Genomic DNA, 27,787 nt, shown 5'->3' on the forward strand with positions numbered 1-27,787 from the left:
AAATTAAAAGGGGTAATTGTTATCTAATTAAAGCAAAGCTGCGTTTGTTGTTGTTGAGAACGTAAGGGTGAGTAATTGTCGTAGAACCGGCTGCGGCCACACCTCTTCGTTTCTCGTTACTTAGTTGTTAGTGACCGCTGCTAGGCGATCGCTGGACTTCACCATTGCTATCGCCCACCACCATCGGACCAACTTTCCGCCGATCGAGCAGTTCTTTGAGAGCGGCCGAGGCAGGGAGCTCAACGAGCAGGGCCAATGCCGGCCCCAGCATGATCGTCCACATGTAGATCTCGACACAGAAGCTGGCCTGTGTTGATTGAAGAAAGAAATTTTAATTAGTTTTTATCTCGTTTTCAACGAATCGGGGGGAGGGAGGTTAAAGTAAACCTACCACAAGCCGCTCGTTCGAGTGAATTGGGCCTGCCGCCTGGCCGTAGATCATCTCGATGACGGTGAAGTGGATGAGGAAGAAACTGTAGCAAAGTTTTCCGGCCACGGCGAAGAATGAATGGCTGAAGGCTCTCTTCCACCAGTAGTGCGTCGAGCAAAGTGCCAGTGCCAGCTGGATGAGCGTCGTTTCGATGGCCCACGATTGTTTGAAGAGCGTCGAATAAACGGCCGACGCTATCCGGTTGAGATCGTTTTTGTGAATCACTGCCCAATATGCGGAGATCATGCAAAAACCGTACAAAGCCGTTGCAGCCATAAACAGGATCCGGAAGAGGGGCGAGCGCAAAATTTCTTTTTTCGAATCTCGATGCCGATGATAGATGAAGCCGGCCAGCATCCCAAAGCTGTAGACGCCAATGTTTTGATGGAACGGGAAATAGATGCTGAGCTGATAATCGTTGGCCCGATTATATCGATTTGCGATCTTCATGTTGCTTTCCATTACCGGAGCCAGACGCTTGAAGTAGCTGGTGAAAGTCGGGATAATTGCAGCGCAAGCGAAGGCGAGCACAAAAAATGGCACCTTCGTTCGGGGCCACCTCCAAATCATCAGCATGGCCAGCATGCCAAATATGAACAGCTGTATGTCGACGGCCATGTACCACATCGGGATCAAACACTGAAATGGATGGTGAAAAAAAAGCAGCGTTGCTATCAATCAGTTTTGACAGCTTTATATATGTATCGGAATAATTGTTTGATTCAAACTTTCTCAACTCAATGAAAAGAAATCTCTTAACAGATTGCGCCTCAAAGCGCTCACAGTTTCGGTTTTTGACCCCAAAATCACCATGAGGAGGAAATTAGAAAAATATAAATTTTAATTTGGATGCCAAATGACTTAGAAATGCATGAAACGACGAGATCGGGTGTAATACCGGAAAAAAAAACTTCTATATAAACTTCAACGTTCTGGGAGTTCAACTTCTACAACGAAAACGGCCGAATTTCAGAAAAACGTCTTCCAAAGTCGATTTTTAGAACATTTTAATTTTTCGAGATAATACCAAACCTAAGGGATTCATGCATTTTTAGGTAATTTGAGATCAAAATAAAAAATCTCGATTTTTCTAGTTTCGGACAAATGACAAAAATAACAAAAATACCCAAAATGCCAAAAATGACAAAAATGCCAAAAATGACAAAAATGACAAAAATGACAAAAATGACAAAAATGACAAAAATGACAAAAATGACAAAAATGACAAAAATGACAAAAATGACAAAAATGACAAAAATGACAAAAATGACAAAAATGACAAAAATGACAAAAATGACAAAAATGACAAAAATGACAAAAATGACAAAAATGACAAAAATGACAAAAATGACAAAAATGACCAAAATGACAAAAATGACAAAAATGACAAAAATGACAAAAATGACAAAAATGACAAAAATGACAAAAATGACAAAAAAGACAAAAATGACAAAAATGACAAAAATGACAAAAATGACAAAAATGACAAAAATGACAAAAATGACAAAAATGACAAAAATGACAAAAATGACAAAAATGACAAAAATGACAAAAATGACAAAAATGACAAAAATGACCAAAATGACAAAAATGACAAAAATGACAAAAATGACAAAAATGACAAAAATGACAAAAATGACAAAAAAGACAAAAATGACAAAAATGACAAAAATGACAAAAATGACAAAAATGACAAAAATGACAAAAATGACAAAAATGACAAAAATGACAAAAATGACAAAAATGACAAAAATGACAAAAATGACAAAAATGACAAAAATGACAAAAATGACAAAAATGACAAAAATGACAAAAATGACAAAAATGACAAAAATTACAAAAATGACAAAAATTACAAAAATCACAAAAATCACAAAAATCACAAAAATCACAAAAATCACAAAAATGACAAGAATGACAAAAATGACAAAAATGACAAAAATGACAAAAATGACAAAAATGACAAAAATGACAAAAATGACAAAAATGACAAAAATGACAAAAATGACAAAAATGACAAAAATGACAAAAATGACAAAAATGACAAAAATGACAAAAATGACAAAAATGACAAAAATGACAAAAATGACAAAAATGACAAAAATGACAAAAATGACAAAAATGACAAAAATGACAAAAATGACAAAAATGACAAAAATGACAAAAATGACAAAAATGACAAAAATGACAAAAATGACAAAAATGACAAAAATGACAAAAATGACAAAAATTACAAAAATGACAAAAATGACAAAAATGACAAAAATGACAAAAATGACAAAAATGACAAAAATGACAAAAATGACAAAAATGACAAAAATGACAAAAATGACAAAAATGACAAAAACGACAAAAATGACAAAAATGACAAAAATGACAAAAATGACAAAAATGACAAAAATGACAAAAATGACAAAAATGACAAAAATTACAAAAATGACAAAAATGACAAAAATGACAAAAATGACAAAAATGACAAAAATGACAAAAATGACAAAAATGACAAAAATGACAAAAATGACAAAAATGACAAAAATGACAAAAATGACAAAAATGACAAAAATGACAAAAATGACAAAAATGACAAAAATGACAAAAATGACAAAAATGACAAAAATGACAAAAATGACCAAAATGACAAAAATGACAAAAATGACAAAAATGACAAAAATGACAAAAATGACAAAAATGACAAAAAAGACAAAAATGACAAAAATGACAAAAATGACAAAAATGACAAAAATGACAAAAATGACAAAAATGACAAAAATGACAAAAATGACAAAAATGACAAAAATGACAAAAATGACAAAAATGACAAAAATGACAAAAATGACAAAAATGACAAAAATGACAAAAATGACAAAAATGACAAAAATGACAAAAATGACAAAAATTACAAAAATGACAAAAATTACAAAAATCACAAAAATCACAAAAATCACAAAAATCACAAAAATCACAAAAATGACAAGAATGACAAAAATGACAAAAATGACAAAAATGACAAAAATGACAAAAATGACAAAAATGACAAAAATGACAAAAATGACAAAAATGACAAAAATGACAAAAATGACAAAAATGACAAAAATGACAAAAATGACAAAAATGACAAAAATGACAAAAATGACAAAAATGACAAAAATGACAAAAATGACAAAAATGACAAAAATGACAAAAATGACAAAAATGACAAAAATGACAAAAATGACAAAAATGACAAAAATGACAAAAATGACAAAAATGACAAAAATGACAAAAATGACAAAAATGACAAAAATGACAAAAATGACAAAAATGACAAAAATGACAAAAATGACAAAAATGACAAAAATGACAAAAATGACAAAAATGACAAAAATGACAAAAATGACAAAAATGACAAAAATGACAAAAATGACAAAAATGACAAAAATGACAAAAATGACAAAAATGACAAAAATGACAAAAATGACAAAAATGACAAAAATGACAAAAATGACAAAAATGACAAAAATGACAAAAATGACAAAAATGACAAAAATGACAAAAATGACAAAAATTACAAAAATGACAAAAATGACAAAAATGACAAAAATGACAAAAATGACAAAAATGACAAAAATGACAAAAATGACAAAAATGACAAAAATGACAAAAATGACAAAAATGACAAAAATGACAAAAATGACAAAAATGACAAAAATGACAAAAATGACAAAAATGACAAAAATGACAAAAATGACAAAAATGACAAAAATGACAAAAATGACAAAAATGACAAAAATGACAAAAATGACAAAAATGACAAAAATGACAAAAATGACAAAAATGACAAAAATGACAAAAATGACAAAAATGACAAAAATGACAAAAATGACAAAAATGACAAAAATGACAAAAATGACAAAAATGACAAAAATGACAAAAATGACAAAAATGACAAAAATGACAAAAATGACAAAAATGACAAAAATGACAAAAATGACAAAAATGACAAAAATGACAAAAATGACAAAAATGACAAAAATGACAAAAATGACAAAAATGACAAAAATGACAAAAATGACAAAAATGACAAAAATGACAAAAATGACAAAAATGACAAAAATGACAAAAATGACAAAAATGACAAAAATGACAAAAAATTATAAAAAATTATAAAAATTATAAAAATTATAAAAATTATAAAAATTACAAAAATTACAAAAATTATAATAATGACAAAAATTACCAAAATTACAAAAATTACAAAAATTACAAAAATTAAGAAAATTACAAAAATTACAAAAATTACAAAAATTACAAAAATTACAAAAATTACAAAAATTACAAAAATTACAAAAATTACAAAAATTACAAAAATTACAAAAATTACAAAAATTACAAAAATTACAAAAATTACAAAAATTACAAAAATTACAAAAATTACAAAAATTACAAAAATTACAAAAATGACAAAAATTACAAAAATTACAAAAATTACAAAAATTACAAAAATTACAAAAATTACAAAAATTACAAAAATTACAAAAATGACAAAAATGACAAAAATGACAAAAATGAAAAAAATGACAAAAATGACAAAAATGACAAAAATGACAAAAATGACAAAAATGACAAAAATGAAAAAAATGACAAAAATGACAAAAATGACAAAAATGACAAAAATGACAAAAATGACAAAAATGACAAAAATGACAAAAATGACAAAAATGAAAAAAATGAAAAAAATGACAAAAATGACAAAAATGACAAAAATGACAAAAATGATAAAAATGACAAAAATGACAAAAATGAAAAAAATGACAAAGATGACAAAAATGACAAAAATGACAAAAATGACAAAAATGACAAAAATGACAAAAATGACAAAAATGACAAAAATGACAAAAATGACAAAAATGACAAAAATGACAAAAATGACAAAAATGACAAAAATGACAAAAATGACAAAAATGACAAAAATGACAAAAATTACAAAAATGACAAAAATGACAAAAATGACAAAAATGACAAAAATGACAAAAATGACAAAAATGACAAAAATGACAAAAATGACAAAAATGACAAAAATGACAAAAATGACAAAAATGACAAAAATGACAAAAATGACAAAAATGACAAAAATGACAAAAATGACAAAAATGACAAAAATGACAAAAATGACAAAAATGACAAAAATGACAAAAATGACAAAAATGACAAAAATGACAAAAATGACAAAAATGACAAAAATGACAAAAATGACAAAAATGACAAAAATGACAAAAATGACAAAAATGACAAAAATGACAAAAATGACAAAAATGACAAAAATGACAAAAATGACAAAAATGACAAAAATGACAAAAATGACAAAAATGACAAAAATGACAAAAATGACAAAAATGACAAAAATGACAAAAATGACAAAAATGATAAAAATGACAAAAATGACAAAAATAACAAAAATGACAAAATTGGCAAAAATTACAAACATTACAAAAATTACAAAAATTGCAAAAATTACAAAAATTACAAAAATAACAAAAATTACAAAAAATACAAAAAAATACAAAAATTACAAAAATTACAAAAATTACAAAAATGACAAAAATTACAAAAATTAAAAAAATTACAAAAATTACAAAAATTACAAAATTTACAAAAATTACAAAAATTACAAAAATTACAAAAATTACAAAAATTACAAAAATTACAAAAATGACAAAAATTACAAAAATTACAAAAATTACAAAAATTACAAAAATTACAAAAATTACAAAAATTTCAAAAATTACAAAAAATTACAAAAATTACAAAAATTACAAAAATTACAAAAATGACAAAAATTACAAAAATTACAAAAATGACAAAAATTACAAAAATGACAAAAATTTCAAAAATGACAAAAATGGCAAAATTAACAAAAATACAAAATTGACAAAAATGGCAAAATCGATAGAAATTATAAAAATTACAAAAATTATACAAATGACAAAAAACACAAAAAAGCAATTCAAAACAAACTGACAAAAATTACAAAAATTACAAAACTTTAAAATGACAAAAATTACAAGGATTTCAAAAACACAAAATTTGCAGAATAAACAAAAATGACAAAAATGGCTTGAATTTGATTTTTTAAAATGACAAAAAAAAATGCAGATTTTGACTTTCAAATATCGAAGAATTGTTTTTTTTTTTCGATAAAAAGTGAACTTTTATATTTCATGTTTTGAATGAAGAGACTGAGTTTGCTTAAAACACACCGCATTTGTTTACTCAGGGGTTCCCCTATGAGTGTAATTTTTTAAAAACTATCAGAAAACTGTTCTCAGTTCTTACATTTTTAAATAAGCTATAGCTTAGCGGAACGTGCAAAACTCTATGGTTGAATAACATCTAAGCATAAGGTTTAATCGAGTAACACTATACTCAATTCCATAAAATTTTCCAAACTTTGAACAAGTGCGTTTAGTTTTAAAAATTACATGTCAATTTTTCATTCAGAAAATATATCTTTGGATTTTCAATGTTCTTTGATTTTTGCAGTACATTTCATGTGAAGAAACCTTAAAACTAACTTTACTCCAGAAAAGATATTCGATGTTATACAGACAAAAATATTTCAAAGTATATTCTTTTAATATTTGGGTTTTTTACTCATTTAAATGCTGTTTAACCATAGGATAAGAAGCAAGAAAAATGACAAAACCTGTCATTTTTAAATAATTTTTATTGAATTCAGATTTATCATTTTGAAATGGTTTTAACTTTTTCTAAGAAAAACTTTGCTTCTTCTCATATTTGCAAAAAAAAATGAAGGTTAAGAATGGGCAAAACCAATAATTAACTACAAACTTTATTTTAAGCATATAAGAATTTTCTGGATGATTTAATACGCTGATAATCATCCCAAGTTTTACACCAATGTTTGGCGACCCAAAAGACATCGAAAAAAACATATGGGAGTAAAATGTCAGCAGCCTTATGCTGACACATTTTACAAACACATTTTTGACAGAAAAAATGTAAAATTTAATTCCAACAAAACCAAAAATTACTGCAATTGGTGCTTTATGCGTTATGTTATTACCAATGTATCACAAAAACTACAAATTTTCAAACATTTTCATTCGATTTTTCATTATAAACTGAATTTGTTGCAACTTTCCCCTTTTTATTAGTAGGATAGAAACTCGCATGTTTTTATAAATTTAAAAATAACTAGTGAAACAATTATTTTTTCTGAATACGTCAATATGATGTACCATCAACCTTAATACTTTTGATGCACAAGCAGTACTTTTTTCGGTGGACATTAAAATTTTAGAAATCATTGAAGTTGAAAAGTGTTGTAAGATACCCCAGTTTACGGTACCTTGCTTGGCTTGATGTGGTGTTGTTAGTACGTTGTTTGATTTTCAATGCTTAAAATGGTCCCCCTTTTCGCCAGCTAATAATTTGAGGCAACGTTTCAAATCTCTTTAAAAAAAAACCTAAATTTTCACAAAGAAGATTGCATGGCTTAGTTCTGTAGTAGAAAAAAGTTATTTTGGATTGAAATATAAATTTTTCCCATACACGCATAAAAGTTGCGCATGTAGATTTGCTCATGTAAACTTTACATTCAATTCTAGAAAACATCTTGGGTATGTTTTGGACCAAAATGAAGCTTTGAAACCTCAGACTTTAAGAAATTCAATTATAATTATTGTCCAATCTTTACTCACAAATTCACACTCAATGCAACAATCTTACACTTGCTTTGCAGAAGTTTTGGTTAATTTGAAGAAACAACCCTATTCCTGATGAGTGATGAATTGATAACACTTTACAACAATTTCAAAAAAAAAAAAATCTCAATCAATAAAATGTATTTAATTATGGCAGACTTTGCTTGCTAGAGCTGTTAATAGTTGCATGAAATTTTTTTGCAAAGGTTATATAAATCAATCAATTTCGTGGCTATGCTAAGCAGTTTTTTCAGATTTTTTATTTTCATCCTAGGTTATACAGCTTTCAGATAAGCAGTCAAAAACGTTAAAATTAAAAAAAAAAATCACAATTTTTTTATGACATCGAATAGCTTTTCTGGGGTACAAGTTCAGTTTGTACTTTGTTGACAGGAGTTGTACTGTAAGAATCCAGAAATATTTTACATCCGAAGTTATATGTTTTGAAACTTTCAGTACATGTCTGGCGATTTTTGAATGAAAAATTTCTGATACTAACTTCCATACAAAATTAAATTTCGTTGCGCTTATTCAGGACTGGATGGATCGCGTCAAAACTTTTTATTGCTATTTGTGGCAGCAAAAGTAAAAAAGTTAAAGGAAGTGTCACAAATAAAGAAATAAAGAACAAACGTTTGTTTATAAATTTCTAAAGCAGTTCAGAACAAACTTAAATGATATAAAATTAATCATGAAAATCTTCAAAATTGAGCACGGTGGCTAAAATATACTAAATTTGTAACTTTTGGTCCAGTGCAGTGCTGAATTTAGGTGTGTCTTGGTTTAGATTTCGGTTAGATTCGCGGTTAAAAAAACAACATCGCGGTCCTTATTATGTTAAGCCCGATAAACAATCATAATCGAAAGATGGACAATGATGTTGCATAAATTAAGGGGCTAAATTTTTTAACATCTTATAAAACTTTGCTTTCAACTTTACCATTCAATATCAAAAATTTACCTCAAACTACAACAAAAACTACACCAAAACTATACATTAACTAAGGAATAAAGTTGAACGCTCACATAAATCAACTTGCTGCTTCTTAACGCTTTGACAACATCAGGAAAGGTGTTTGTTTGCGAGTCTTCGGAAAAATAGACATTTCAAGATTCTGAAATAAAATTTTTACTTGCATTCGAAATTTTTAAAAATAAACCAAGTTTTTCCCAATTTGAAATTTAACTTATATGTTTTTAAACATTGAAAATTTTTTTAAAATATTTTAACTTTAGGTTTCGTTCTTGATGATTATGTGGAAAAAAATCAAGTGGATCAAAGCTACCCCGGTGATCAATGTTACCCCGTTTTACGGTATTCAAATATTTCATCTTCAACTCTATTTTCATGGCATACTTAAAGGCGCTATATTCTAATTTTTAGATAATATCATTTCTTTTTAATCCTTTTCACGAAGCTGTTATCGAAAAAATATTAGTTTTTGGATTAAAATGAGTATTTCCTTACTTATCAATGATCACGAAAATTCCAGTACAATTTTGTGTAGGATAAATTCGAAGTTTGTTCGGAAAGTGGTACATTATGAAATTGCATCAAAACTTTCTGACATCACTGTTGTTGTTTTTTCTCACACCGCATCTTAAAAAAATGGAACATCACAGGTTGATGCCCTCTTTAACCAATAGTTCCTCAAACTTTTAACAGAGACCGAGTAATCACATAAAGTTTGTCTGAAAAATCCCGTTCGTTTCCATCCGCCCAACAATTGAGGAATCTCTTAAGGGGGGGGTAGGGTCTAACACTTTCAAAAAATCGATTTTTTTATTTTTTTATTTTCTTATTGTAAAACATTTCAAGAATGTTGTGTCAAATTTTCAAGTCAATTGAAGCAAAACTGAAGAAGTTATAGGCCTTTATCTCCTCCTATCTAATACTGCAAGCAAGCAAGAGCAGAAACTTCAAACGCGATTTTCTCGAAAGCACATTTTTAAAGTCCGTGGACATCGTCATTTGAAAACTACTTATCCGATTCTTTTCAAATTTGGAACATATTTTCTACATATAAAATACCAGACCCCAACGTTTTTCTTTTTCGATTTTTTTACTTTGGGGAGATTTTACAGGTGAAAAATGGCCGATTTTTAAGTGAAAAATCGTAGTTTTTACTTCAAACAGCCACAAAAATTTCATAAAAATATTTTTAAGTTAAATAAAAACGTTGGGGTCTAGAAAAACATCTAATAAAAATATTTTGCTCTGATTTTTTGACTTCAGATGATTCTGTGCTTAGATACAGTGTCCACCGCAAATCCTGTTTTCTAAAAGGCATCCTCGAAAGTGCTCCGTCACCGGCTCATTTTTCAATATTTTTCTACGAAAAAATTACTAAATGTTCTTTTAACAATGCTTTGTATAATGCAAAAAATTTGAATACATTTGTTTGAACGATAGCTCTAGAAAAAAATCGTGAAAATTGTGTTTTTTTATATCCGTTAGACCCTACCCCCCCCCTTAATTGAACAATCAAACATCGACAGCTCACAGAGCAAACACCAGTTTCCCACACTTACCGGCGAATCCGTCCGGATATAGTTATTGATGAAGAGCAGATTGGCCCACCACCAGTCGCGGCAGTTTTGCTGTCCCTCGCCCACGAAGTGATGTCCAATGGGTCCCACCATGAAGCGCCGGGCCACGGAAGCTTCCATAAACACGACGAAAAAATACGCCGGCAGCAAACGGCTGAGTCGCGTTTTGAGCTTGTCCCAAAATACCGACCCATCGTAGTCGGGATTTTTCCTTACGTGTTCCAGGAAGTTTATCGTCATCAGCATCCCGGATATCGACAGGAACGTCTGGATGTAGTTCTGGAACTCGGCAATGTAGAAAATCATGAATGGCACATGCTGGGTGAACTCGACGTAGTTGGTATTTGCTTGCGGAGCTTTGCTGTGGGCGATGAAAACGTGCAGCATGATGACCCGGAACATTTGGAAAAATCGGAAAGCTTCCAGAAACTGCAGGTCCTGACGAATTTGTCCATCGACCGACTCGGTCAACCGTTTCAAATTTCTTGGAAATGAAAACGAAACCAGCACCCGTTCCCGTTTGCTCTTCGGGGCTTGCGAGAAATGCTTCTCCGAAAATCCCAACCTGGAACAGAGCGACATATCGTACCAGGTGGAAATTGTCACGGCCACAAAAAGTATCACCAACAAAAGGGCGAAAAGAACCTCCAAGGCGTCTGTTGAATTGGGAAATTGGGAAAGTCATAGGGTTAAAATGGGGGGTTGTTCTATGAATGATTTGTTATTTGTGTCGTACCCACTGGTGGATTATCGGTTTGTTCACTGTAGCAATGGTAGAGTTGAACATGCCGTTCCACTTCCAGCTGATATTGAGACTTCAGCTGCAGGTTGATGCATTCCCGGGCCACTGCAGCGTAATGTTCCGATGTGTGTTGACGGGTTTGGTTTTCCGAAAGTCGACCCAGGCTGCGTAACCGGTTCTCACAGTTCTGTATGCAAATGCCATATTCTAACAGCGAGTGATCGTAATGGCTTGGGTCCCGGGAAAAAATCTATTTTGTGAAAGAGAAAGGAACGAAATATTCAGGTTCATAGATTAGTACGTATATAAATCGGGGCCGTTCAGGTGATCTGCATTGCGAGTGATTTTTTAAATTAAATCAAGTCTTGGAGGAAGTTTGATGACTGTGTGATTTATGAATAATTGATAGCAAACTTTAAATGGAAATTAATTATCAGGCATCAATTGGCTTTCTGTTAGTCCGCCTCTTAAGATCTGTATAAATGCAGTCGATTCTAACAAGTACGTACGTATTGCATTTCGATAGAATCTACGACAATGAGTAGAACAGATTTTGTGATAAGAAACATCTTCTGTCAATGCACAGTCACCAGTTAATTTTAAATTTACAAAATCGTGCGATTTTCACCCTTCTATGAAAAAGGAGTTATTTGCAACAATTTTTGTTTTTAATAAAAAATCAAATGAAAACGTTTTATAGTTAAATTTATAGTTTTTTTTTATATATTTGTTATGTCTTAACGCATAAATTGCCAATTGCAGTTATTTTTGGTTTGTTCGAGTTAAATATTATATTTCACTTCTTTCAAAAATATTTCTATTGAAAAAACATAAGAATGCTGCATTAGACCGTTGCAAGCTTTGTATGGAAATTTCAAATATTTCAATTTTTACACTTCCCATAACTTTTTTGATTGGTTTTGCTGCCAGAACTTAAAAATTTTGAAGTGGTCCATTCAGTCCTGAACTAGCGCAACGAGTTATAATTTTGTATGGAAATTTGTTTGGGAAAATAAAATTTTTCAGTACACCAGAGGTGTACTGAAAGTTCCAGAAAAATCAACTTTGGTTGAAAAATATACCTCGATACTTGCAGTACAATTCATGTGAACAAAGCACAAACCTAAATTGTACCCCAGAGAAGATATCCGATGCTATGTAAATTATTATTTTATCAAAATTTTTTTTGTTTAATTTTTGCGTTTTTGTCAGCTTACTTGAAAGCTGTGTAGCCGTAGGATGGAAATAATAAATTATATTGATTTATATAACCTTTTCAAAAACATTTCATGAAATTGTTAAAAGCTCTAGCAAGTAAAATCTGTCATTTTGGATACTTTTCAAAGGATTCAGAATTTTTTTAAATGGTTATTACTTTTTTCATGAAATTCTTAGCAGCTTATCATGTTAGTATAAAATGAAGCTAAAGAATAGTCAAAACCAAAAATCAAAGACTAACTTCATTTTAAATTTATTTGAATTTCCTGGATGATTTAATGTGCAAAATTTTCTTCCTCCGTACAAATTTCCTGTAAAATTGAAACGCCTTGCGCTAACTCAGGAATCAATCAAATCGTCTCAAGTTTTCAACTGATGCTTGGTAACCCAAAAGGCATCGAAAAAGCAGCGGTGTAATGTATGCAGCATTTATGGGTGAAACCACTACAAAAAAATTTTACTAGCTGAAATCATAAAAATTAATGGATGGATGAAATTTTGAAATTAAATTTGAAAAGGTGAATCTTTGATTTGCATTTAGATGCGTTTGAGCCAATTCTGGTAACTGAATTATAATTTTTTTTTTAATTTGGTGACTGTCCGAAAAATAATTTTTCGCCAACAGTGTTGGAATAGGGTAATAAAAGCAATATAAAGTTTGTAGGTGATATTATCAAGCCAATGCGTCATACTGGGTAAAGTTTTTTACGGCATTGAAAAATGTAAATATTTGTACATCTATTGCTCGATTTTTCTAATTTTCAATGAGAATCGAACATTAAAAAAAAAACTATCTCATGATGTGATAAACTGAGTTCAATATGAGATTTTTTTTTGAGAATTTGGGATCTGTTTCTGAATTTTAATACGATTTTTGAAATGTACAAAAAAGGTTCCTGAATTTAAAATCCAGATCAGTATTTTAAATATGAGTCGAAATTCAAATTTGTTTCAAAGTCCTCAATCATAAATCTAGTATTTTAATTCTGATATTTTAGGTTTTAATCTGAATTTTCTATTTGAATTATTTATTTTTTATCCTACTTGCAATCTGAATAAAAAAAAAAGAATTTTGAATGAAGAATCCGATTCTGAGTTTTCAATTCCGGATCACGATTTTGAAGCTTTGTAATGTTTTAACTCTGCATAAGAAATGATTTTAAGTACTTCGAATCTGGATTTAAAAACGGAAATTCTGAATGGTTTTTGATTTATTTTTTTTTCATATTTGAAAAAAATATTATAGAATGTATACCTATTAGTTTGAAAAATAATGAATCAAATTTTGCATGAAATGCAAAACCATATTTTGCGTCGATATAAACAGCTTTTCGTTTTTTTTCTTCTAAAGATACTGACGAATACAGAATCCCAGAGTTGCTAGAAAACTGGGAAAACCGGAAATTCCAGAAAAAACTTTGTAATTTCACAGCGTCACCGGGAAACCGGGAAAAATCGGGAATTTCGGCATTTCACAACGGAAAGTTTTCATGTATGAAAATTTTTCCGGAATTTTGAAACCATTGTTAAAATTATTTTTAAATTTAAGAGAAGTTTTTGACAGTCTCACATATTTTCGTTCATTAGTGAACGGGCTTGTGATATAGCTCAGTTGGCAAGTCTGTTGTCTCCTGAGCCGATGTCTGCGAGTTCGAGCCCAAGAGTAAACATCGAACACAGTTGTAGCGGATAAGTTTTTCAATAACGATCCGCCAACTGTAACGTTGATAAAGTCGCGAATGCCATAAAGATGGTAAAACGACTATAATCGAAACAAAAAAAAAGTTCATTAGTGAACAAACGATGTTTGAATCGCTTTTTTAACTAATTGCGGAGCAATATGACATATTTCATTTTTTTCGCTCTCCGCAAGTGTGCTAGACTTACAAGTATAACTCAAATGTTATAAATTTAATGATGAAACTATTAGCGACAAAACTACTAAACACAAAACGTGATACCCAGTTCGTATAATTTGGTCCAGTGGTTTCTGATAGGTACATATTTGGCGTGTAGAATTTCAGTGTTTCTCAGCGTAGATTTCATTGAGATTGTTACTTAACAATCTTTTATGTTATCTAGTGTCGGACTAACGTCGAACCTTGATAAGTGAGTTAAGTCAGTTTTTAAGTAGAGTTGCACTTCTTTTTCACTAGAATAAAAATATTAGTTTTTCAATGTTGTTGTGGTGTATTTCGTTTGAATTGACCTGAGGAACGAAGCATATGTCCCAAGTGTTTTGTTTTGCATTCTTCCTAGGTTAAACTTTTGATAAAAGTTTCCTACGCTGGAATATGTGTCTTATGTAAAAATTTTGTACAGAATTTTCTATAGTTTCACGAATCTTATGTTCAAATGACACTGGGGCACTACTAAAGTTATTTATTGTTTTGTATTAAAAAAATATGCTTCTCTAAAACATGTTCTTGGATTTGTACAAAAAAAAAATAACTGCATACAGAAAATTAATAAATATTTTCATTTAATCAAATGATTTTAAGTTTTATAAGACAAACCTCCATTCAAGTTGACAAGCCGATTTGATGTTTTGATTCGATGTATTTTCTACATATTGCTATACAAACTCTACCATTTTTCTACAATTCTATACAAATTCTAGGAAATTTTATAGTGGCTGAAAAGTACTACATTTTAGTTTCAAAATCAAATTGATCGGACTAATTTGTGCAAAGTTGTTGAAATTGTGGAGCAAACAAAGAATAGATGCCATTTTCGTTAAATTAACAAGTTTTGGGATACAATTGTTAGAAATTTGAGGCCTTTTTTAAGCCACCATGATTAAGTTTAAAAAACAAAAAAACCGAGTATGATAAATATCGGAAAAATCATCATTTATAACCGGGAAAAAAAACCGGGGGAAAACCGGGGGAAACTTTGGAATTTCAAATCGAAAAACCGCTAGCAGCCTTATCCGTAATATAAAAAAAAACAGAACTGAAATTTGGATTTTGATAACATAAAACCAGAACTTTGGAAATGAGTTGATTTCATTTAAAATTTAATATTCAGAAGTGAATTCCTATCAACAAAAGTGAAAATTTAGACAAACTATATTTTGTTTGAATTAGAAATGTACCGAATAGTGGTATTCGGCGAACGACCGAATACCGAATATTGACCTTTTCAACTTTTCGGCCACACAAATATTAGGCCGAATATTCAGTCGAATATACTGATGGGTTTTTAATGAAAATACAAAATAAATTATTTCAATTTCCTTCTATAGCTTCCATTTTAATGCTTTTCATGCTTTTGAGTCGATTATTTCCAACCAGATGATGTATTACAAAATCTTTTTTCATTTTATTTTCACTAATTAAAAAAAAATCACCAATTACTGAAATGACATCAGATGACTTGTCGCATCAAGGGTGTTTATCACCAAAAAGATGGGTTCTTCTGAAATCTGGCAAAAAACACGTCGAAACTGGTGCCAAGCCATATGAAATTGCTTATTTGATATCGAAATATATGAAAGTCGAATTTGAGCAAGATATCTTCAAAATAGTTCTTAAAAAGTACGATGGTTTTTAGCCGTCTGTGCTTTAACCTTGGGCAAATCAGGACAATTTTAGGAGAAAATTAAAAAAAAACGGCAAATGTGAACAAAATCAAGGCCAAAAACATACAATAGAAAATGAAAGAAAATAACTTGAAATTTAATATTTTCATTGAATGGTAGGAACAGTATTAAAATCGTATCGTATGGATCGAACAAAAATTTATTTTCATTTTGAATTGATGAAAAATCGCTTTTGAACATAAAATCTTGAAATTTTCAAAGAAAAATCAGAATTCTTTATTTGATTAAGCAAGTTATTTGAATAAATCCGGTCAAAATCCGGAAAGTTTTGAACAATTTCTGAGCATCCAGGCCAGATTTGATTAATCTTGAATTCTTTATTGGATTTATGGGCAAGCCTGGATATTAAAAAAAAAAATTTGAATAAATTATAATCAAAGTATAAAGCAATATTTATCAGCATTCTCCTGTACGATCTACAGTGAAAGATACACGGATACGCTTAAGATGCCTAATGTGGGTTTTTTTTAAACCATAAATCAGGAAAAAAAAATTCCGCCACCCGACTGCAACACAATAAGAGATGTAACACAGAAGTTAACTTGGTACACATTGCAGTAGTTGACCTGTAAGAATTTTATGCAATAATTTAACTTGAAAATCTTCAAAAAATTAAAATTTTAAATTGGTTTTCGAATTGATATTTCACATGGAAAGCTATGGTGACTGGTTTTTTTTTTTTTTTTTTTGATAATTTCTCAGATGGCTTTCCCCCAGTTTGACATAGCTCAGATAGATAAACTTATAAACTCTTCATTCAATGAGTTTTCGACATTTTGCGGGCAGTTAGAGATACATAATTTCTTCAAATTTAGTGATGAAAACGTATTATTTGACAAAGTTACAGCTTATTTTGTGAGACAATCTCAATTTACCCCACATTTACTAATATAGCTGTATCTCTCTTCCTGGTGCCCGCAAAATGTTGGAAACTCGTTGAATGAAGAGTTTATAAGTTTATCAGGCTTGTGTGGAAGTTTCACGAAAAAATATTAACCGTGAGGGAAATGGCATTGGCTTTCAAAGTTGGAAGTTTGTGCGCTGTTTGTGCACGATTTCCTTCTATTTTGAACGCAACTGCATTGAAACGATAGAATGTGTCTAAAATTACAATATTCTGGCTCTCACTTTTGTGAATATTTTCAAACTAGAAATATGTCTTCTTAGCATTTGTATGAAGACAAAATGTGCACATTTTTCTCTAGCAGAGGTTGCTTATATTTGAAAGCGTTCGTCAGTTTTATGGGACTTTTTAGCAAAAACTTGTACTTTTTAAACTTTTATATCTCAGTTTGATGCTAAAAATTTTTTTTGACGGCATTGTTTAATTAAAATATAAAATATTTGATTGTGGAATGATGGGAGAAAGATTATTTTTTGAACTGGAAGAAAAATAATATGTTGGTTGTTTTTTAATAGGACCTTTCCAAAGAGAACATCCCCATTTCTCTCGCAAAAGTCGAATTTTCATCGTTTGGTATTGTCCAAGTCTATTGCGATGCTTGAATAAGCGATTTTCTACATCTGGTCAAAATTTATATTTATTTTTTTTTTATTTACAAAGGTTTTATTAAGGCATTTTACTTATAAAGTTTTTATGTGCCGGGAGTATTTTTCCTAACTTTGGGTTAGTAAGAGGGGGGCCGTAATCGTCGCGGCTACTCAACTGTTAATTCAACTTATTATAGGAAAGGAAAGGGGATTAACTGGGGTCACTTCCAAGAACAGTTTCCGTTAGGGTCCGGTGGTGGCTTCCTGTAGCTGTGGTTTCGATAGCTACCTCAGGGTTTTCGACTTCCTGGCCAGCCTTCTATGTGGTGTTGTAGGACCCGTCGGATGAAAGTTTGTTCTAATAAATAGACGAAACGAGCATTAGATAGAGTACAGACAGAGGGGAAGAGGACTAAACGACCAAGTCAGACAGTTTGAGATATTTGTAGATGGGATACAAATATTCTAAATCTAAGTTTGCCAAGATGTCTCGAATTGGAACACCAGGTAGTTTACATCGGGCCCTAAGGGTATCCAGTAGCCAAGCCCTCGATCGATCAAACCGTTCACACGTCCACACAACATGATCAATGTCGTGGTAGCCATCCCCACAAACACAAACATTGCTTGTAACTAGTTGTATACGAAACAAATGCGCGTCAAGCCGGCAGTGATTTGACATGAGCCGAGAAACCACGCGAATGAAATCGCGACTCATGTTAAAATGCTTAAACCATGCCTTCGTCGGAACCTTAGGGATAATCGTATGGAGCCAACGTCCCTTTGTGCCATTCTCCCAGCTAGACTGCCAAGCGTTAATCGCTAAAGTGCGAGGTATTGAAAAATATTCATTGTAAGTTATTATCCTCTCGAAGATTTCACCTTGTAACGCGCCCACCTTAGCCAATGAGTCCGCATTCTCATTGCCTTGAATAAGACAATGAGACGGGATCCAAGCTAAGGTAATCCTGTACGAATTTTCGATCAAAGCGCCCAATATCCCTGAAATTTCCAGCAAAAAATGGGAAGAGCGCTTCATCAGTTTCATCGATCGAATCGCCTCAACGGAGCTGAGACTATCCGAATAGATGAAATAGTGGTCTACGGGCAGTGTGCGAATGTGTTCCAAGGTGCAGTAAATAGCGGCTAGCTCAGCAGTGTAAACGGAGCATGGCTCTCGAAGCTTGAACGAAGCTTCAAAGCCCTCATTATACACTGCGAAGCCAGTCGCGTTGTCGATTCTAGAACCATCAGTAAAGAACATTTTTGTAGGATCAATTTCACGTACTTTTGATGCAAAGATTGAAGGAATGACGTTGGGTCGGACGTGATCTGGAATTCCACGGATGTCAGCGGTCATGGACAGATCGAATTTTATTAAGGAACTACTGATCGGGTAAAAGTGACTCGTGTCCGAATTTAACAAAGAAGGGTTTATTTCTAACTGACTAAAAGTATGATAATTGTTTACATATTTTACTTGCGAATTAATATTCATAAGCCTTTCCAAATTTTCTATCACCAAAGGATTCATAGTTACACTTCGAATTAGGAAACGTAGCGATAGATCGAAGAACCGATTTTTCAACGGCATTATTCCCGCCAGTACTTCGAGACACATCGTATGTGTCGACTGCATACAACCCATGGCAATACGCAAACAACGATACTGTATTCGTTCTAGTTTAATCAAGTGGGTATCCGCGGCTGACCCAAAGCAAAAGCTTCCGTATTCTATGACCGACAGTATCGTTGTTTGGTATAACCTGATGAGGTCCTGTGGATGAGCACCCCACCAGGTTCCAGTAATCGTTCGAAGAAAATTGATTCTCTTTTGGCATTTTTGTGTCAAGTACCTAATATGTTTTCCCCAGAGGCATTTAGAGTCGAACCAGACACCCAAATATTTAAAACTAAGAGATTGAGTTAGAGTTCTACCCATCATAAGGAGCTCTATTTGAGGTGGGGAATGCTTCCTTGAAAAAACTACTAACTCGGTTTTACTAGGCGAAAACTCGATGCCTAGATTCCTGGCCCAATGTGATAAATTATTTAGAGTTTCTTGTAACGGAGGTTTAATTTGAGTGCCTTTTTTACCTGTGATATGAACAACACAGTCATCCGCAAGCTGTCTTAGCGTGCAATTCTGTGCCATACAAGCATCGATTTCTCGGACATAAAAGTTGTATAGCAGGGGGCTTAAACATGAGCCTTGGGGTAGACCCATGTAACTAATTCGTTCAACTTTGGTTTCTCCATGACTAAAATGCATGATTTTTTCAGACAACAGATTATAAAGGAAATTATTCAATATTGGTGAAAGTCCGCAAGAGTTAAGATTACTAGATAGCACTTCTATGGACACCGAATCGAATGCCCCTTTGATGTCCAGAAATACTGCCCCCATCTGCTCTTTTTGGGCAAACGCCAATTGAATGTCTGATGAAAGTAATGCTAGACAGTCGTTCGTACCCTTGCCTCTACGGAATCCAAATTGTGTACTTGATAACAGATTGTTTGATTCAACCCATTTATCCAGCCGAAAGAGAATCATTTTTTCGAGCAATTTCCGGAGACATGAGAGCATTGCAATCGGCCTATACGAATTGTAATCAGAAACTGGTTTTCCCGGTTTTTGGATGGCGATGACTTTCACTTGTCTCCATTCATGCGGAACAATGTTCATCTCTAAACATTTATTGAATAAATTCAACAAGCGTTTCTTAGCGGTATCTGGCAGATTCTTCAACAAGTTGAATTTGATTCTGTCCAGTCCGGGAGCAGAATTGTTACAAGACCAGAGCGCAAGTGAAAGTTCGACCATCGAGAATTGATCCTCCGTTTCGGGACTATTCTCTGTATTCCGATATATTTTCTGTGTTGGTACTGCGTCCGGACAGACCTTTTTCGCGAACTGTGTCAGCCATCGACTCGAGCTTTCCTCACTTTCGTTCGAAGGTGTGTAATTTCGCATGTTTCGTGCCGTTTTCCAAAGCGTGTGCAGAGACGTTTCTCGAGATAACCCATCCACGAATCGCCGCCAGTACCCACGTTTCTTGCCCCTGATCAAGTTCTTGAACTTGCGTTCCAAGGCCAAGTAACGTTGGAATTTTTCAGGCAATCCGGTTCTGCGAAACTCAACAAACGCCTTGCACTTTTCTCCTCGCGCACGTGAGCAGTCTCCATCCCACCACGGAGTGGGAGGCCGTTTCTGTATCGTCGAATTGTCATTCCGTCTGACCTGTGCCCCGATTGCACAGTCCACAATTGTCCCGGAAATAAAACTGTACTCTGCCTCCGGAGGCAGTTCGTCTGTTGACTCGATGGCATCAATGACACCCGATGCGTACTTCTTCCAATCTATATTCTTTGTGAGATCATAAGGAATATTGATCTCTCCGGGTGGACTACGACCACTGGTGATAGAAATATTGATAGGCAAATGATCGCTTCCCTGAGGGTCTTGGATTACCTTCCACGTACAATCCAAGCTCAGAGAGGAAGAAGCTAAAGAAAGGTCCAAAATACTATGCTGTGATTGGGATCCATTAATTCGAGTCACTTCCCCATTGTTTAAGACAGTCATGTTGAAGTCGTCACACAGCTCATAAATAATGTTAGCACGATCATCATCACGTGAGCTACCCCAGCCCACGCCATGGGAGTTGAAGTCTCCCAGAACTAGCCGGGGTTCTGGGAGAAGTGAAATAATATTCGCCAATTGGTTCCCGCTCACGCTTGAATTTGGCGGAATATATACCGAGGCTAGGCAAAGGTCTTGGCCTTTAATTCTAGCTTGGCAACTGACGACTTCAATACCTAGAGATGGTTGTAGTGGAATACGATAGAAAGAGTGGCATTTCTTGATCCCCAAAAGAACGCCACCCCCTCTTTGTTCATCTCGATCCAGGCGAATAATATTGTGGCTATGGAAGTTGAAATCTATGTTTGGAGAGAGCCAAGTTTCGCATAAAGCGAACACATCACAATTCAAATTGTGTACCAATACTTTAAAGGAGTCTAATTTTGGTAAAATACTTCTGCAGTTCCATTGCAATACAGAAACAATTTCTCTTACCTCAGTGGACGAGTTATTCATCAAAAGAAATTGCTTCTGCGATGAGGGTCATAGAGAGAGCTTTCTTTTTCAAGACTTCTCTCAAAAGTGGGACAAACATATTAATCATAGTCCTCCATCCTGCTGGTACGCTGAAAAAGTCTAGGATGAACGCAACAATTTCCGAAAATTTCATCTTACCATCAGCCGAAAAGCTGGGCAAACTGTTCGACGATGGATCAGATGCAGTTTCTTCGGGTATTGTTGCATTCCTGTTTGCTACTGATGGTCCTGAATTCTGAAGGGAAGTCTGGGGTTTTGACTTACCAGAAAGTGGAGGGAAGTCCTTCGGGGACGGATTAAAACCCGGAGGTCTCTGAATAGGAGGGGTAGAATAACTATTTCCACTTTGAGGATTTTTTGTTTTATTAACTTTGCTGGCAGCTGATCGGGGTTGTGTGTTAGTTGTGCGTTTCCTTTTTGGAGCTTGTGAAACATTTTTTTTAACAAATGGCCCAGCTGATGTTCCTTCACATGGATCCTCCCCTTCGGATTCATACTCACTTAGAAGGCCAAACTGGTTCTCTGAGACGATTGGCAAAGACTTCATCAGCATGTCTCTATATGATTTTTTAGAGCGAGTTTTCAAAGAAGTCTTGATTTTTTCCCGGCGCGATATGTACTTTGGGCACGCCGAGAGAGCATGAGATTCCTCGCCTGTGCAATACAAACACTTGCTTACTGCTTGCATTTCACACGAAGCTTCCGCATGCTTCTCCCCGCACTTAGAGCAGCGTGCCTGATTGCAACAGTAGGCGGCCGTATGATCCAACTGCTTGCAATTCTGGCAGAACATAACCGAAGGCACATAAAGTCTCACAGGTAGACGAACCTTCCCGATCGCAACGTAATCAGGAAGTGCAGTGCCGGAAAAGGTAACTCGAAAAGAGTTTGACAGGGAAAAAGTTCTCTCTTCCCCCTCGCCTTGTGCCGATTTTAGCTGACGCGCGTCCAGCACCTTGACCGTGGGAAGGCCAGGGTCTTTGAATCGGCCAACCCCGGACTTCACCAGATCATCGACGGTCAAACCCTCTTCCGTTACCACTCCGTCGATTTCCACGTCACGAGCGGGAACGTAAACGCGATACTCGATCGTAAACTTCGGGTCACAAGCAATGGCATTTGCTTCCTTCAGGCTACCAACAACAATGCGCATCTTGTGCGGTCTCATCGGCTGGTAGCTGATTATGGAAGGATAAGATCTGTCGAGGTCTCGAGCGATGGAAATCACATTAGGTGATTTCCCGTTCATTTTGGACCGGATATAAACTACCCAGGGCCCCGTCGATTCAGGTTGGTAAACCCGACGGCGAGGGGTAGCTTTTGGCTCACTTTCATGATCTACAGGGGGACTGTTTACTAGAGGTGAAATTGATGATGCGGGTATTACATTCGTTGAGTGGGGATGGGGGCTGCCAAACATGAATGGGACAGGGGAAATTGATAGGGTATATGTTTGAGCAGGAGGGGGGTCGGTATTTTCCGTGTCCGACATGCTCATAGCCAAGCCCTCATTTTCAGGGACAATTTCTTCGGAAAGTATTTCCTCAGAACCGATATCCTCCCGAAAGGGAGGATCTTTACCTGCCTCGCCGTCGTCATCCATTAGTCGGTAACTTTCCGATGTAATGGGTGTAAGCGGAGAGCAAAACCAGAAAAAGAATTATTAAAAAAAAATAATAATAATAATAAATAAATAAGTTAATTAAAAAAAAAATAATAATAATAATAAAATTATAATAATAACCAAAAGAATAACAATAAGGCAATAAAGTGAGGAAGAAGAAAAAAAAAACAAAAGAAAAAAAAACAAAATATATTTTTGGAAAAAAACGAGTAGTTATTTGTGAACCACTCTAATCAAACCTCCCGCTGAACCAACAACGTGGTTCTTTGTTTGCTGGCTGGGATACGGCACAGCCGCACGGCACCAGAGCCTATTGTCTTAAGCCAGAGTGATGATATCGGTGATGAAAAAAACGATTCAGCAGCGCACGGTGATGGATATTTCACTCCCGTATAGTTCGCTACCCGATAATAGCACATCGGAGAAAGCCCTTTACGGTATACCAACCCGAATAACAAGAGCAACAAAACGAACTTTTGTTTTTCACACACCACTTTTGCTTCTTCTGCGAGTGATGCTAAACGAATGAGGAATTTATATTTAGATTTTGATTGTTTTTCTCGTGTTATAAAATTAACGATTTGAAGCCTTTAAGAACAAAATCTTGCGCTCTCTTTCATGCTACCGATTGGTATAAATAAGGTGTCGGAAAAAGCCCAATTGAAGAAGTTTTTATCGCTTCAGAAATAAGTGAAATTTATGTCTGTTGACTGCCTTCACTTTTGTAGGTAAGTGCTGTATTGCTACACAAATTTTTGCTGGAGAGGTTTTTAAACAAGACTACTTTTTCATTCTTTTGAAAACATTTAAAATTTAGTTTTTTTTTTCTACAGGATCAAAGTTTTGCCAAATCATGATATTTTTCGCAAAACAATCAGTAATATATACTTGATTCTACTAGGCCTACCTTGACACGAGCAGAGATGTTACAGGGTTCAACCGCTGAAACTTTTTTTAAACTTATTTTACCTGAAGTTTTGTTATCCTTCAAAAATTTTTATCCAGAATTAGCTCTGCACCGGTTTTACAGTAGGGTGGCATCGGATGCAGGGGAAAAATTTCAAAATCAAATTTATAAAAACAGACCATATACAGCTCAATCGGACGGGCTTGATTTAGGGGTGACTCCAAGCGCTCGAAGTTTTGATTTTTTTACCCTCAAAAATCACCAAGGGAGGCAACAAATCGGGAAAATCGAAATTTTAACTTTGATGTCAAACGACTGAGAAATGCATGATTTGTCGAGATCTGGTGTTATTAGGAAACAAAAATTTTGTTCAAAAATCGACTTTCAAAATTTTTTTTTCGAGATAACACCATATCTCGACGTTTCATTCATTTTCAGGTCATAAGGCATCAACATTAAAATTTCAGTATTGACTATTTCTTTTGGTCTCCCTCTGTGGTGATTTTGGAGGGTAAATAAACCGAAAGTTTGAGACACCATTAATCGAGTCCGATTGAGCTGAAATTTTTCATAGGTCAGTTTTTTGGGCCAATCTACAAAATGTATATGGCCGGTTTTCAAAATTCGATATGACTCATTTGGCTGCCACTTCACAATATAGATAACGTGCTCTGGAGCTAGCAAAAAAATGTTTGTTTGGGATTTTGTTTGCATGACTGATTGCTGGGCAACACATCAAGCCTCTCTGAGAAAAATTTGCTGGATATTTCAGCAAACCTTTCTAAATTTTTCGCTTATTCATAATTTCAAATGCTGCTATAAGCCTTAACTTCCCTGAATTTTTTTGAACTTTGTAGACAATCTTGACAGTTTTTTCATACTTTTTCACTACTCACGCATAGTAATTTTCGGTTAGAAGAACCGTTTTGTCAACTCTCATTTCCTATTGATGATTTTTGAAGGAAACTGTGCACAATTATTTTTGTCTTTTCACTTGCATCTTCAATAAGTAATTCAAAAATGCGTGAGTTTAAAAAAATAGACAGGATACTTTAAACACGGAAAACAACACTGTCAAAATTTGGTAGATCCGATTAGTAGGAACTTAGCTATCAACGAAAGAAAGGGTCCCATATTTAAATGAATTCGGAATTCGAAGCTTTGGATAAAAATCAATTATTCTAAATTTTAATCTTATCATATTGACATAAGTAAATGATGTTAAACATGAACTTCTCCAATGAAGTTAGTAAAAAAAACATACACAGTAGTCATTTTGGGGAAATTTTGACTTTTTTCAACTTTTCTAAAGTGCTTTCAAAAAACATAGATCTTTTTAAAAAATTTTTGCAATTCAAAAATTTAAATTTCTTCCAAACAAGTACTCACACTAATGTTCTGCCACAGCTGCGACTGAGCATCCGGCTGTATCCGGGCATGCACTACACAGTACGCGTAATCCGCCTTGTACAGCTGCTGGCACTCCTCGAACTGATCGTAGACGAAAATTTTCGGAAACTTATCATATTCCGCGACTGCATTAAGAGGTGATGTGCCGTTGATAAATGGGCGCCGTTTCCGGATCCGATGGAAGTAGAAGATTAAAAAAAAACACAAATAATCACACATTAGGATGCAACCTTTCACGTCCACCCCAGAACACGAGGCGGGTTTAAACCACTTACAATCGATAAAATCAACACCTCCGACAAAAATGACCGGTTCCAAGAATGTGGCCATCAGCAGCAGCAGTTTCCATGGCGAAAATTTAGGCACCGTTAATTTTAGCGAGGTTGTCATTTTGGACTTGATTTGTGTTGATTTCTGTTCTCCGTTACGACATTTATGCATATGGCACGAGAAAAAGACTATTTTTCTCACACAGGGTTATCACAGTTTGTATTTTTTTTGGTCAGTAATCCAAGGAAATGAGAGGAATTGATGTAGATATCGACAATTATAGTTACTCCTTGAATCTTTAAAATATTATTCAGTTTTGTCGAAAGTTTTCCGAACAATTCACCTTGATGTCACAAATTTTACCCAAAAAAATTTCTGAAGTAATATTTTAAAATTTTGATTTTTTTTTTAAATAAAAAATAACACAATAAAGGAATTTTCAAGCGTTTTAGGCTTATCGCACCGCGCACTCAGCTCTGCACTGCTGCAACTTCTCTAATTAGCATCGCCAAAGGTCGCACAAGTTCACACTTAGCCAGGGCCCTCCAGTATGCATTTGACTTGGTTGATTTCCAACTTAAGTCAGTTGTTCTTCCTTCCGATCTGCCCCAGACCGAAGGCACAACATAGTTAACTTCCCTTCAATTTAATTTGTTTATTTTCCTTCTCACTTAATCCCACCCTTTAAACATCAACCCTTCTGACTTAGGATAAGAAAAATCTAGACCGTTCGCAAAACTTCACCCAAACTGGCCCTTGTCTGAATATTCTCAAGCTCCGGGCTTGCGAGATTGATGTGGAAATTCGTACGTTCGAAGCGACGCCTCGCGATCTACTGATCGACGGATCGAGGAACTGACTGACGACGACGCCTTCTTCCTTCGGCGCGGGATGCAAGATCAGTTTCACTTTTCCAAATCCGACGCGCTGAATGCTGGCTGGCGTTTGCGTTGGTGGGACGCAAAATAAAACGCGCGTAGTCGTCGCCTCAAGAGATTTGTATATGGTTTCAATTTTCCAGCGGCGCAGCGTATATATTTTATACACATTATCCGCAACAATGAACGATAAACGAGGAGCTGATGGTGTGGGTTTACTGAATTGTTTAATTAACTGAATTACACCTTTAAAACAACAATATTGATGTTGTTGGGAAAACCAGAACCGGTAGGGTGAAGTAGAGGTCCTTTAGAATTTAACAATGTCTTGTTCTGCAGCAATAAAATTAAGCTTGTTTTCATGGAAATAAATTCAAACAATAAAAGTCATCAAGCTTTTTGGCATTCACATTTTTTGCACAAAAGACGAAAAAAATGATGTCATAGCATAGCATAAAGAGGACGAAAACACCAATGATTCAATATTAAGACCACAATTTAGATTCCAATTTTAATAATTTTGATAATTTCGACAATTTGACAATTTTGACAATTTTGACAATTTTGACAATTTTGACAATTTTGACAATTTTGACAATTTTGACAATTTTGACAATTTTGACAATTTTGACAATTTTGACAATTTTGACAATTTTGACAATTTTGACAATTTTGACAATTTTGACAATTTTGACAATTTTGACAATTTTGACAATTTTGACAATTTTGACAATTTTGACAATTTTGACAATTTTGACAATTTTGACAATTTTGACAATTTTGACAATTTTGACAATTTTGACAATTTTGACAATTTTGACAATTTTGACAATTTTGACA

General features: G+C 33.6%; 2 protein-coding genes across 18 annotated transcripts in view; one reads left to right on the forward strand and one right to left on the reverse strand.

Annotated features, from left to right (window-relative positions):
• On the reverse strand, window positions 1–26,897 carry LOC129745245 (nose resistant to fluoxetine protein 6-like). Its single transcript, XM_055738194.1, has 7 exons — window positions 26,880–26,897; window positions 26,075–26,257; window positions 25,779–25,924; window positions 11,420–11,675; window positions 10,666–11,339; window positions 392–1,069; window positions 1–307 (listed from the first exon to the last, which is right to left on the reverse strand). Exons 2-7 carry the CDS (start codon window positions 26,238–26,240, stop codon window positions 128–130), a joined length of 2,100 nt encoding a protein of 699 aa, XP_055594169.1. The 5' UTR covers window positions 26,241–26,257; window positions 26,880–26,897; the 3' UTR covers window positions 1–127.
• LOC129745252 (complexin) overlaps window positions 1–27,787 on the forward strand; it is a 588,611-nt gene that overhangs the window by 59,126 nt on the left and 501,698 nt on the right. The gene's annotated exons all lie outside the window — the stretch shown is intronic.

Source organism: Uranotaenia lowii, chromosome 1 (genome assembly GCF_029784155.1).
Source record: "Uranotaenia lowii strain MFRU-FL chromosome 1, ASM2978415v1, whole genome shotgun sequence".
Lineage (NCBI taxonomy): Eukaryota > Metazoa > Arthropoda > Insecta > Diptera > Culicidae > Uranotaenia > Uranotaenia lowii.

Coding starts and splice junctions, on each gene's coding strand:
- LOC129745245 (XM_055738194.1), bottom strand. CDS start 26,240: ATGCATAAATGTCGTAACGGAGAACAGAAATCAACACAAATCAAGTCC. Junction 11,676..25,778: donor AGCTGTGGCAGAACATTAGT/GTGAGTACTTGT, acceptor TTCACAAAATAG/ATTTTTTCCCGGGACCCAAG. Junction 1,070..10,665: donor ATATCCGGACGGATTCGCCG/GTAAGTGTGGGA, acceptor CATCCATTTCAG/TGTTTGATCCCGATGTGGTA.